Source organism: Haemaphysalis longicornis, unplaced genomic scaffold (assembly GCF_048455015.1).
Source record: "Haemaphysalis longicornis isolate Haplotype H1 unplaced genomic scaffold, Haemaphysalis longicornis Haplotype H1 scaffold_26, whole genome shotgun sequence".
Taxonomy (NCBI): domain Eukaryota; kingdom Metazoa; phylum Arthropoda; class Arachnida; order Ixodida; family Ixodidae; genus Haemaphysalis; species Haemaphysalis longicornis.
In genome coordinates, this window is record NW_027526319.1 from 4,250,328 (window position 1) to 4,263,052 (window position 12,725).

Here is a 12,725-nt window from a genome sequence, read left to right on the forward strand (position 1 = left end):
GATTTTACATCTGTCACAAATCATGCCGGTCTTTGTGGTACAAGTGAATTGGGTGTAAAGAGCACCAAACAATATTCATGTCGTGTTGGCATGAACGTTATGTGCGAACAAATAACTTTTTATGCGTGTAAAAGGCCTTGCATATGACTATTCAAAATGGGTACAATGATTAATGCGATGTTATGGCGTAAAGAGGCTAGGGAGCTCAAAATAGGCCACGTTATTTTTGCAAGCGCAGTGAACGTCCCTGGCATACCAACTGTAGATACTAAAACCTAAGTTGTCAACACCAGGAATTGTTGAAGCATTCCAGACTATGCTGTTTTTGGTTCTCAATCCCAAATGCATTTATTCAACGGAAGCGAAATAAAAACGCGGATGAGAAAAAAAATAAAAAAGAAAACAACTGCAGCTTTGAAGAAATCATTCGCTTCATCACACTTTACACTTAAAGGAAAGTTGTTTGTTTTGGAATCGAATATTGGCATTCGCTGCTATTTACACTTTTCAGCTCTGCCCTCGCGGTCATTGATTTACTTGACCGTAGCGAAGTGCTTTTTTCTTTGAAACAGAACCTGCAGAATCGGTCGTGCTTTAGATATTGACTCTCCACTCTGAGTGCCGTCTTTACGGTTCGTCGTCAGCTGAGGGATCTTCCAGGGAGAGTCTGCAACAAACGAAAACACACATGGTTGAATAAACACGGGGTAGCATTTCTGTTAACTAGTACCACGTATGATTCCAGAACCACGAAAACATGTATGGCTGTCTCAAACATCTTCCATGATTATAGTTTGTTACGTCGAATGCTGATAAGGGATTGGTGGAGCTCATGGAAAAGTCTATTTGAAGCACGAACTGAGGCAGGGGCATGTAAGAGTAAAGCACTTGAAGCCGGAAACTTAAGCTGCTCATCCGCTTTTCAAAAGAACAGAAATCTAAGCTGTAGTAGATATTGAAAAATATGATGACTCAGCATAGGCGATAGGTTTTGCTCCGGTTCGGGTATCGTTGAAAAGTTTCACCTTGCATACAAGCGCAGTCAAGCGATGCGTGCATGGACGTGAACGTGAGCCTACCGTACCTGCTGACTGCTAATCATACCGAGGAAAAACCCAGGGGACAAAGAACATATTATGATTGCAAACGACTGGAAATGAGACACCGTCAACTCATATAGTGATGATGATGATGTTTGGAGTTTAATGGCGCAAGGCCGACTAAGGGCAAAGAGCGCCAAACAACAGTGATTACATGAAAGTGGCATGGAAGTAAAAGTAGAACATTTCAGTAAAAATAAACAAAGTAAAACACAACGTAATGAAGGTGACTGGTGTAAAGGGCCAGGTTGTCAACATGCATGATATGAAATGAGATGTAAAAATTTTACATCGATAAGAAACTCGAAAACGCGTTTGATTGGAAACATGGCTTCGTCTCCTAAGAAGTATGACGGGTGTGGTGGAATATGTCGCGTGTGTAGTTGTGGGAAGTATTTGCGTCGTGTTGTGTCAAGTGCCTTACATTCTATAAGGACGTGGATCACGGACAGGGCCTCTCCGCACCTGCTGCACAGAGGTCTTGGAGATCCAGTGAGCAGGTGCGAGTGCGTTGCGTGAGTGTGCCCTATCCGTAATCTGGCCAAGGCGACTTCAGAGTATCTGTTGCGTGTGTCGGTGGTGTACGGTCCCAAGTGAGGTTTTATTACGTGTAACTTGTTGTCTATTTGTTCACTCCAGTGTGTTTGCCATGTTGTGCGAAGTTGTTGTCTGATGTTTGGTTTCACGTCGGTGTAGGGTAATGTGGTTATCTCTACTGTATTCAAGAGTGTAGCAGCAGCAGCCATTCGGTCCGCTGCTTCGTTCCCGGCTATACCACAGTGGCCAAGGACCCAGCAAAGGACTAGTTCAAATTTGTGGACATACACAGGCATAATACCCTTGACTATTAGATTTACAACGTGATTTTTTGAAGACTTTGTTGACGACAACGCCCGCACGACACTGAGGGAGTCTGTATATATAATGGATTGTGGGATGTGACTTTGAAGGATATGATTAACGACAAGAAGTACACCGTAAGCCTCTGCCGTAAAGATACTGGTATTACTATTAAGAGTTCTAGTGACATTAAGGCAGGGCCCATGCGCCGCGCAGGACACAGAGGTTGCAGTTTTAGAGGCGTCCGTATAAAATTCAGAAAATTGATACTTCTGCTGCAAATACAAGAAGTGCTGCAGAATTGCACATGTGGGAGCTCGGTTTTTATCTATATGTGTGAAAGATGTGTCGCATAAGACAGGGCGGAGATGCCATGGTGCTATAAAATCTGTTTGAGAACTTTGCATGGTGTCTAAAAAGGAGACAGAAAGCTCTGACGCTTCCTCTCTAACTCTGTAAGAGAAGGGCGCAGAGAGCGATGGTCGGTTTAGGAGTAGTGCAGTCATAGACGTATCATAAAAAGCTGATTTAAAAGGATGGTGTGGCATAGATGAAATTTTAAAAGCAAAAAGGAGATCTGTGTATGCTCGCTGACGTTGTAGGTTCCACTTATTACACTCCACATAGAGGCTTTCGACCGGGCTAGTCCGGAAAGCGCCACATGCCAGCCGGAGCCCCAGATGAAGCACTGGGTCCAGCATTTTGAGGGATGTCTTACTTGCTGACCCATAAACAACACTTCCATAGTCTAATCGTGAACCTATCAGGCTAGTAAAAACACGTAAAAGAAGTTGTTTGTCAGCACCATATGAAGAGTGGGAGATAACCTTGAGTATATTCATGGCCTTTAAGCATTTACGTTTAAGTTGTTTTATATGTTGAATGAACGAGAGCTTTTCGTCAAGGACTACACCTAAAAACTTGTGTTCATTTCTGACTGGAATTGAGACACCATTGAGTTTGATGTCTGGATCCGGCCGAATGCCACGCCTTTTCGAAAACAAAACACAAGTACACTTTACTGGATTAAATTTAAAACCGTTGCTATCTGCCCAGCCAGCTAGCTTGCTAACACCAAGCTGGACTTGGCGCTCGCAGATAGACAGGTTACAAGACTTAAAGGATAATTGCACGTCGTCTACATAGTTGAGCAGGAAATGGTTGGTGGCAGAGCCTTCCGAAGAGAGTTCATTTTTACAATAAACAAAGTGCAACTCAAAACTCCATATTGCGGAACACCGTTTTCCTGCACATGAACTCTTGAGAGTGCAGTTCCAACTCACACGCGATATGTTCTTTCAGAGAGGTAACTGGCAAGCGTGTTCCACATGTTACCCGACATACCAAAGGACTTCAAATCGCTGAGGATGCCGTACCGCCAAGCAGTATCGTACGCCTTTTCAAGATCAAAGAATACTGTCATACAGTACTGCTTATGGAGGAAAGCATCTTTAATATATTACTCTAACGCAACGAGTTGATCGTTCGTAGATCGCCCTGCCCTAAAGCCCGCCTGGCAGCTCCCGAGAAGACCGTTATACTCTAAGAAGTACACGAGTCTCCCGTTTATCATCTTCTCGAAGAGCTTACACAGGCAGCTTGTCAGGGCAATGGGGCGATAACTGGGGCGATAACTATGACCAGGAAGCAATTTTTAACTTGTCCCACGCGATTCCACTCATCGAGACCTTTAATTTGATACCTCACAAGCCCTATTGGCCTCACATTGATTGACTCACGAGTGTCTCATGACTATGACCAGGAAGCAATTTTTAACTTGTCCCTCATTATTCTACTCCGCGAGACCTTTACTTTGATACCTCACAAGCCCTAGTGGCTCCACTTTGACTTTTAACCCAATGTATGACTCACATGACTATCTCATGACTATGACCAGGAAGCAATTTTTAACTTGTCCCACGTGATTCCACTCATTAAGAGCTTTAATTTGACACCTCACAAGCCCTAGTGACCTCACATTGCCTTTTAACCTAATCCATGACTCACATGACTGTCTCATGACTATGACCAGGAAGCGAATTTTACTTTGTGCCCCATGATTCCACTAATCGAGACCTTTAATTTGATACCTTACAAGCCCTAGTGGCACCATTTTGACTTTTAACCTAATCCATGACTCACATGACTGTCTCATGACTATGACCAGGAAGCAATTTTTAACTTGTCCCCCATTATTCTACTCAGCGAGACCTTTGTGATACCTCACAAGCCCTAGTGGCACCACTTTGACTTTTAACCCAATGTATGACTCACATGACTGTCTCATGACTATGACCAGGAAGCAATTTTTAACTTGTCCCACGCGACTCCACTCATCGAGACCTTTAATTTGATACCTCCCAAGCCCTAGTGGCACCACTTTGACTTTTAACCCAATCTATGACTCACATGACTGTCTCATGACTATGACCAGGAAACAATTTTTAACTTGTCCCACGTGATTCCACTCATTAAGAGCTTTAATTTGATACCTCACAAGCCCTAGTGGCCTCACATTGCCTTTTAACCTAATCCATGACTCACATGACTGTCTCATGACTATGACCAGGAAGCGAATTTTACTTTGTGCCCCATGATTCTACTCATCGAGACCTTTAATTTGATACCTCACAAGCCCTAGTGGCACCATTCTGACTTTTAACCCAATCTATGACTCATATGACTGCCTCATGACTATGACCAGGAAGCAATTTTTAACTTGTCCCACGTGATTCCACTCATTAAGACCTTTAATTTGATACCTCACAACCCCTAGTGGCCTCACATTGACTTTTAACCTAATCCATGACTCACATGACTGTCTCATGACTATGACCAGGAAGCAATTTTTAACTTGTCCCACGCGAGTCCACTCATCGAGACCTTTAATTTGATACCCCACAAGCCCTAGTGGCACCACTGTGACTTTTAACCAAATCTATGACTCACATGACTGTCTCATGACTATGACCAGGAAGCAATTTTTAACTTGTCCCACGCGATTCCACTCATTAAGACCTTTAATTTGATACCTCACAAGCCCTAGTGGCCTCACATTGACTGTCAACCCAATCAATGACTCACATGACTGTCTCATGACTATGACCAGGAAGCGAATTTTACTTTGTGCCTCATGATTCCCCTAATCGAGACCTTTAATTCGATACCCCACAAGCCCTAGTGGCACCACTTTGACTTTTAACCCAATCTATGACTCACATGACTATCTCATGACTATGACCAGGAAGCAATTTTTAACTTGTCCCACGTGATTCCACTCATTAAGACCTTCAATTTGATACCTGACATGCCCTAATGACATCAATTTGACTTTACCCAGTCAATGACCACTAATTAATTAATTAACCAGATTTTACGTAAATAAAATGAACGCGCGTCGCCCGGACCCAGTTTCTGGCAAAAAATGTGCGTGTCACGTGACCAACATCATCACGGTAACGAGCGGTTGCACTTTTAAACTGCACGTAAACACGGTGCTCCACATTCACACGCCAGGAAATACCCAGTTCAGTTTTGCGATTTTCTTCCGCTGGTGGCGCTGTTGAACGGCGCCAGCAGCGCCACCTGTCCCACGTTCGGGCCCCTATAGGATGAGTTCGACTTATTAGTGTCTCGCAAGGACTTCTTCTCACATGATGCTTTGTGTTTAATGAAAGTGTTCGTGTAGTGTGCTGAACTGGACACGTGTTGGAAGTGTTGTGCGAGTGTGTCAGCCTGGTCTTCGAGTGTGTCCCCTGTTGTGCTAACCAGGGGCAGGCTGTGTGTCTGTTGTCCTTTTAGCTTGCGTATTCGTGTCCAGACTTTGTGAGTGTCGGTGTATGAGTTGATGGAAGTGAGGAAAACGCGCCAACTATCCCTTTTCGCCTCACGACGCACACGCTTCCCAAGAGCCTTTGCCCGTTTAAAGGAAATGAGATTATCTGGCGTGGGGTACCGGCGAAGGACACCCCACGCCTTGTTCTGGGCCTCCCGCGTCCGCCTACAGTCCTCGTTCCACCAGGGCCTCCTTGGGGTGCGGGACGCACTGGAGGCCTGGGGCATGGACTTTTCGGTGGCGTCGAATACATGTGCCGCGACGAGTTGGGCTGCTTCCTCCACGTGTAGGTGTTTTATGGTTGTGTGGTGTAGTTTAGATGTTTCTGTGAATGTACTCCAGTTTGCGTTTGATTCATTAAACCTGTTATGGGAAGATGGACTGCTCGGGCTTATACCTATATACCTTAATGAAGTGGGGAAATGGTCACTACCATATGGGTCTGTGCCCACACCCCACTCAAGACATGGAAAGAGAACTGCGGAACCAATCGCCAAGTCAAGATGAGAGTATGTATTGTGTCCTAAGTTATGGTATGTAGGCTGTTTTTTGTTGAAAAGGCATGCTCCGGAGGATGTAAGAAACTTCTCTATCAGGCGACCTTGGGCATCCGTTCTGGAGGAGCCCCAAAGAGAGTTGTGCGCATTAAGGTTGCCTGTTAGTATGTATGGTTCGGGCAGCTGGTCGACCAGCGCCTCGAAATCAGAGCTCGAAAGTGCATGATCAGGAGGAATGTAGATGGAGCATACCGTTATCAACCTATTAAATAATATCGTTCGAATTGCTACAGCCTCAAGGACAGTGTTCAGAGTGACAAGGTGGCAGGCTAAGGATTTCCGGGAAATTATGGCCACACCGCCAGAAGGGTGTGTGCAGCCATCCCTGTCCTTTCTGAAGACCATGCAACTTTATTCAAGAAATTTGTGTGCTTGGAATTCAAATGTGTTTCCTGAACACACATTACACTTGGCTGATTAGCATGCAGTATTTCGTATACATCGTCAAGATTTTTAAGAAGGCCTCTACAGTTCCATTGAATTGTGTTTTCTCTTCCCATTATTTAGTGTGAGAGCTACTGGAGTGTGTGTGTTTGTTTATATGTCGTCTTTCGGGGCTGTGACTCTCGCCTTTTTTGGCTTGTCGGGAGGCTTTGGCGTCGGGACGCATTCCTTGCGCTGCGTTGCAGGCAGGAACGGCCCGACATCCATCTCTTCGTCGGATGTCCGAGGGGCGCCCAACGGACCGGGCCCCCCGGACTTGGCCCCCCCTCGGGAGCCCTTCGTTTGAGCCGCCACCGCCGAGGGCGTACGGGGCGCCAGAGGTGGCACGGGCGGTGCGGTGGCGGTGGGAACCGGTGCGGGGCCCGTGGTGTCCATCACCTCGGTACCCTCCAACGCACTGGAGGACGGGGAGAAAGAGGCGGGAGCGGCACCGGTCCCAACGGAAGAGGTTGCCACCACAACCGCTGCTGCCTCAGCAAGCGGCGTGGTGGCGGGTTGGGCTGCCAGAGGCAACCCAGGGGGGGTGCTGGAGGGACCAGGTCAGACTCGCTGAACTGGGTCCCTGTGGAAACCAGACGCCGCTCCGCCCCCCGGCGAGCTGCGTCGGCGTACCTCCCCAGAGGGAAAGAGGCGAACCTCTTCCGCGCCTCTGGAAAGGTGATGTTCTCAGTGACCTTAATGTTTATTATCTTTTTTTCGAGTTGGAATTTTTCGCACTTGCGGGAGTATGCTGCATGCGGCCCCCCGCAGTTTACACAAGTGAGGGTTTCGGATGAGCAGTTCTCGCTCGGATGATCGTGCGCCGCGCATTTCGCACACGTCGTTCGGCCACGGCAAGAGTTCGTACCGTGCCCGAACCGCTGGCACTTAAAACAGCGCCGCGGGTTCGGGATGTACGGACGGATGGAGCAACGGATAAAACCTGCATTTATGTGTTGTGGGAGAACTGCGCGGTCAAAGGTCAAGATGATGTGCTTGGTGGGAATCTCCTTGTCGTCTCTGCGGATGGTGATGCGTCTCACAGCAGTGACGCCCTGATCCTTCAAGCCGGCAAGGAGGTCCACATCCGTTTCGTTCAAGAGATCTGTCTCTGATATCACACCCTGCGAGCTGTTTAGGCTCCGATGGGGTGTGACCCTGATGTCTAGATCAGCCAGTTTTGTCTGAGCTAGAAGCTTTGTGGACTGCTGCTTGTCATTTATTTCGATTAGGAGTTCACCAGATCTTTGTTTTGTGCATTTATACGATTTTCCTATTATGGCTTCAAGATACTTGGCGATCAAGAAAACTGACTGAGATGCAAGAGGGTGGGTTGGATTGAGGGACTCCATGACGAGAAATCGAGAGTAATGATTTGGTTCAGGAAATGTTAAAGATGGCAATGGGGGAAACGATACTTCGGTGCGGCCCCTTTTAGGGGGCCGATCACGGTTGGGGGGGGGGGGGTTTAGACAATACCATAAAGCATAGTATAAAAGCAGGGAGACGGGGGTACTTTCTCCTTTGACCTTACCCTGGTAGTCAAAGAGGTCCCGGAGCTCCCTGCCTGGTAGACAGGCAGGGAGGCCATCGGCCGGAGCTTGACCAAGGCTCCGACGGCCACCGTTAGAGGTTTTTACCCTTCACCTTAAAAACACATCACCACGGTAGGACACAGCTTATGTTGGGGGGCTCGGGGTCCGCGGTATCGCCAGTACCGTCACCAAGATTACTCAAGGTGCCCCGTGCGGGGAACTCATATAGTCGATGACGCCCGTATTTTCCACACTTGCCCGTGGGTAATACCTCATTCTTTGAAATACCGAAAAAGCTTCGACGTAGTCCTGAGTCCACGATCCTGACGAGCAGAAGCCGGGCTAGTTTTGCTGCACGTTATCTCACCAAGATGGCTTAAAAAACCGTCTGATTCGCACACAATTTGTGCCATGAAACTGAAAGCCAATGAAGATGGGCTTTAGAAAAGAGGGTGACGATCGAGCGAAACCTGCTTCGGCTGACTCCGGATGCCTTGTGACGCGGCATGTTGCGACACGAAAAAACAGCATAAACGGCGGGGAGCGATTTCAGCTCTAATATTTTATTTTCAGCAAACACACCAGCGATTTCCACTGAATGAAACCTGAGAGAGCTACGAAATGGTCGGTCTTTCACTTTAAACAAAGTGTTTTTCAGCGTTTGCTGTTCGTTGATAGCGCAGCGTTCCTTGCCGACTACTCCCGCACACACGCAGCAATGTAACGTCCTGCATTGGTCCAAACATTTTTTTTTGGCGGACTTCACACATTTAATCGTTATGATCTCGTAATTTCAGATAATAAATCGGTGGCGCGGAATCTGAAAAGGCTGCAATAGAATAAAACAAACAACCGAAAAATGGAAATGTGAGTGTATGGAATCCAAAATACGCATATTTTACACCCTCCAAAAACGAAGAAGGAAATAAGAGATCCCCGAAGAGAACAACAGAGACACTGGTCGTGAGAACTGACCTAACGCGTAACGTCCTGTTTTTGCACAGAACTGCATTATTCGCGAAGCTAACACAGACGCTAACCGTTATCGAAAGTGTATATGGTAATTGGTCGGATATAATTTTGAAACCTAATGTAATACAGGAGCAAGAAAATATAATAACACCATAAAAGGGAACTAAACGAACGAAAAATACGCGTTTTGTACGTTCCCCACGAAACTAAGTCTAAACTTTCCAGAAAGAATGCCGGAAACACGAAAAGAAAAATGCCCCCAATGGAATACAAGTGTAACGTCCTGCATTTGCAAAACACGCATAATTTGCTAAGGCTAGTTGCTATATTAGAAATAATGTACATCATTATAAATAACTGCGAACTAAAACACAAGACTGTCTCCCATATTTGGCTTCTCAAAGCTAAATTTTGCCGTAGGAATCTTCTAATGGAGATATGCGTGGTGGGAGCGCTCCACATTTATAAACAATTATTTGAATGCCTGCACATTTCCATATCCGCAAATTTGTAATTTAATGGCGGGCGCTTTTTCGGGGAAATGAGTTGCCAAATGTCTATTTCGAAGCACATTTTTTTGCGAATGTCGCCCGTGGCACCAGAACAGAATACTTTGTTGTTTTCGTCGATTAGTGGGAAGCATAAAAATAATGTACGCGGCTTTGTCTGTACCGAGATGGGGCATATCCGAAACGTGCACGGATAAGGTTGTCAGAATTAGGTGCAGGGCCGAATGTAAAAATATTTTCGGGGCTAACAGTATAACAGTATCCGCTTTATTATGAAAGGTTAAATATAAAGTTTTAAAGCCCAGCTTTGATGTCTTCACCGATGCCGTTGTACGCCAATACGCCCTGCAGGAAAGCCAACTTTCCCTCATAATGATGGTGAATTATCGTGGGTGAAGTGAAAGGAAAAACGCTTTCCGTGGCTAGAAACAAACGTGGGTCCCTCGCGTTATGAAGCCGGCGTCTATCCGATTAATCCACTTTGACATGGTCGACGCGAACGCCTATACTCGGTTACAACTCAAGAACGGCACCACCTCATGTAGTGTATCTCTCCGCCAAAGCGCCGGACCCGTGACGTCAGTGCGCGCGCGTTTTGAAAGGGGTTTGCTATGAATGCATGATATCGTCTGCCTTGTCTCACGCAGTTTGTTTGTCGTCACTGGAGTCGTTTATAAGCATATTAAGTCCAAAAAATCACGGGAACGGCTCACGCCATGTTCAAAATATTCCCAGGAATTCCCTAGTTGCGCCGCGCGGAGAAACATCCGGCTACGGTAATAAGGCACAGCGGCAACTTCCGGTGCCGTTCTTAAGTTCTCACGGAGTATAGCAGCAGGCACCGACTCGCGCCGTACACCCCAAACCCAAGCGTCAGGCCTACCGAGTGAACACACGAGAGTGGCTGCGGGTAAAAGTGGTGCGCAACTCCAGAGTAGCAGATACTCGCAGTCTGCGATCGGCCAACCAAAGAATACATCACGAGAAAGCTTCGCGTCCAAACATCGTCGTCGTTAGACGGAGGTGTGCATAATTTTTTTTTTCATAACCAGTGCTCTCGCAGTTTATTCATTCGTTTTTGTCACTGAATTTCCGCGAGTTTTATTTTTAGTGCAGTAAAACTTCGCTTATTCGAACTCGAAGGGGACTGCAAAATTATTTGAATTAAGCGGGGTTCGAATTAACGAGAGGGCGCTCGAGTGAATGGACATCGCCCGCCACTGCACTGCAGAACGCAACAAAGCCACATCTGGACTTGTTATCGTGAATTAGGCGCTACTATACGTTTGTGGCACGTGATTCTTTTAAATAATGTTCGTGGAGGTCGAACAACGAACGAATCAAATTGCGTCAGGATGAACAAAGTGTATCAGTCAGTGTTACGCCCGAAACAGGCACTGGCATTGCATTGATGTGAGCAGTGGGCCGTAATGTCGAAACAATCACGATTTCTATGCGCGAAAACAAGTTTATTCACTAGGCAGGCGCGAGGCAATCAAACTTAAAATTAATCGGTAATATGTATTAACTAGCGTTTGTTCTGTCGCGACTCCATCAGCATCGCTTAGAACGTGCCGAAGAGCTCCATCGCAGTCTCATCTGCTGAGAAATAACGTGCTGCAACATCCAGCCTCGGCGCTGATTTTCACTCATCTCTAGTAAATTTGGTTTGGTTCGGATTTGCAACAGATTGTAATCACTCTGGGCCCACTTCGTCTGCGAGTAGCGATGGAAAGCAGGGGATGCTAGTTCGAATTAACCGTCCTAGATACTTTCGCGTTCGTAATATCGGGAGTTTTCCTCTATTGAAATATACAGTGCTGGGGCAGTACCAGGGCGCCAGTTCGAATTAACCGTAAGTTCGAATTAACCGAGTTCGAATTTACCAGCTTTTACTGAACTTGGAAATAAGAAAACAAACGCAATCCTGCTTGTCCGAACGATTCCTTTTAACATCAATGTTTAAGGTAGAAATATGTGCGTACTCGGATAATTTTTCCATGTTGTGTGGCACTATTTATGCATACGCCAGTTCGCAATGCCGGTGAGCGCTCATGTCCGAAATGTTTGGCCTTTCCGCGGGAAATTTGAACTTTCTCCAAAGCGAGATTAGTCCAAATTCTAATTTCAGTTCTCTCCCTCTGGGTGCGGGAACAAATCAACGAACAGTATACGGAAAATGGAGTGTTCAATCGGTGTTTGGGATCCCTCACCTGAGCAGCAATCGGCCGTCCTTAATGTAGCCCCGGGACTCCAGGTTTCCTCTACTGAAATCCATGCTAGAAACTCTAATGCGACGCAGACTCTTGTCCATCGGCCGTGAAAAACGTTGCTTATAACCACGTCTTCTACTCGGCGTCACGCAATACTCCAGTCTCTCGGTTCCATCTGGGTGAAAGAGGCTCAATCTGATTTGGACACTGAATGGCCACTGGAGATAGCAATCCACTTCCCCATTGCGCAGTTCAAACAAAAGGTAGACATGGCCAGAAGTATAAAATCCGATGCCGACAGACACGCAGTAGCCGCGCAGGTACACCTGCTCGCCCATGGTTTCATTATGGAAGACTCCAGATAGTGCTCTTTTCTTGAGGGACTCGTAATCCTCAAATGTCCACGTATGACTTGTGGCATCTGGCACGATCGAAGGAAGAAAAGCCAACGCATTCTGCCGATCTTGATGAGTGCTGTTTTTTGACCATGCAATCTTAGACGCAGCCTCCGATAAGCTCTCGCTGTCTGCCTCTGCAGCTTCTCGAGAGTTTTGCGCTCGTGTTTCTTGACATGCATTGGTATTGCGAAGACTTTCACTTATTCGATCGTAGTTGCGATCGATAGCGAGTGCAAGTCGATCAAACGCTGCCTTGGTTTCACGTTGCCCATCTCCCATTGCTTCCTTGAAAGCACCAAACTGTGCAGCAAGCTCGGAAAGGTCCATTCTTGATTGAACTACG

At 46.5% G+C, this 12,725-nt stretch overlaps 1 protein-coding gene across 1 annotated transcript in view; it reads right to left on the minus strand.

Moving 5' to 3' along the window:
* Positions 1–331: 331 nt before the first annotated feature.
* The window catches only part of LOC144172765 (uncharacterized), a 34,559-nt gene continuing 22,165 nt past the window's right edge, over positions 332–12,725 (minus strand). The window contains exon 2 of the mRNA XM_077701370.1: positions 332–667. Coding sequence (XP_077557496.1) covers positions 641–667 — 27 coding nt within the window. The 3' untranslated portion in view covers positions 332–640. The remainder of the gene's footprint in view (positions 668–12,725) is intronic.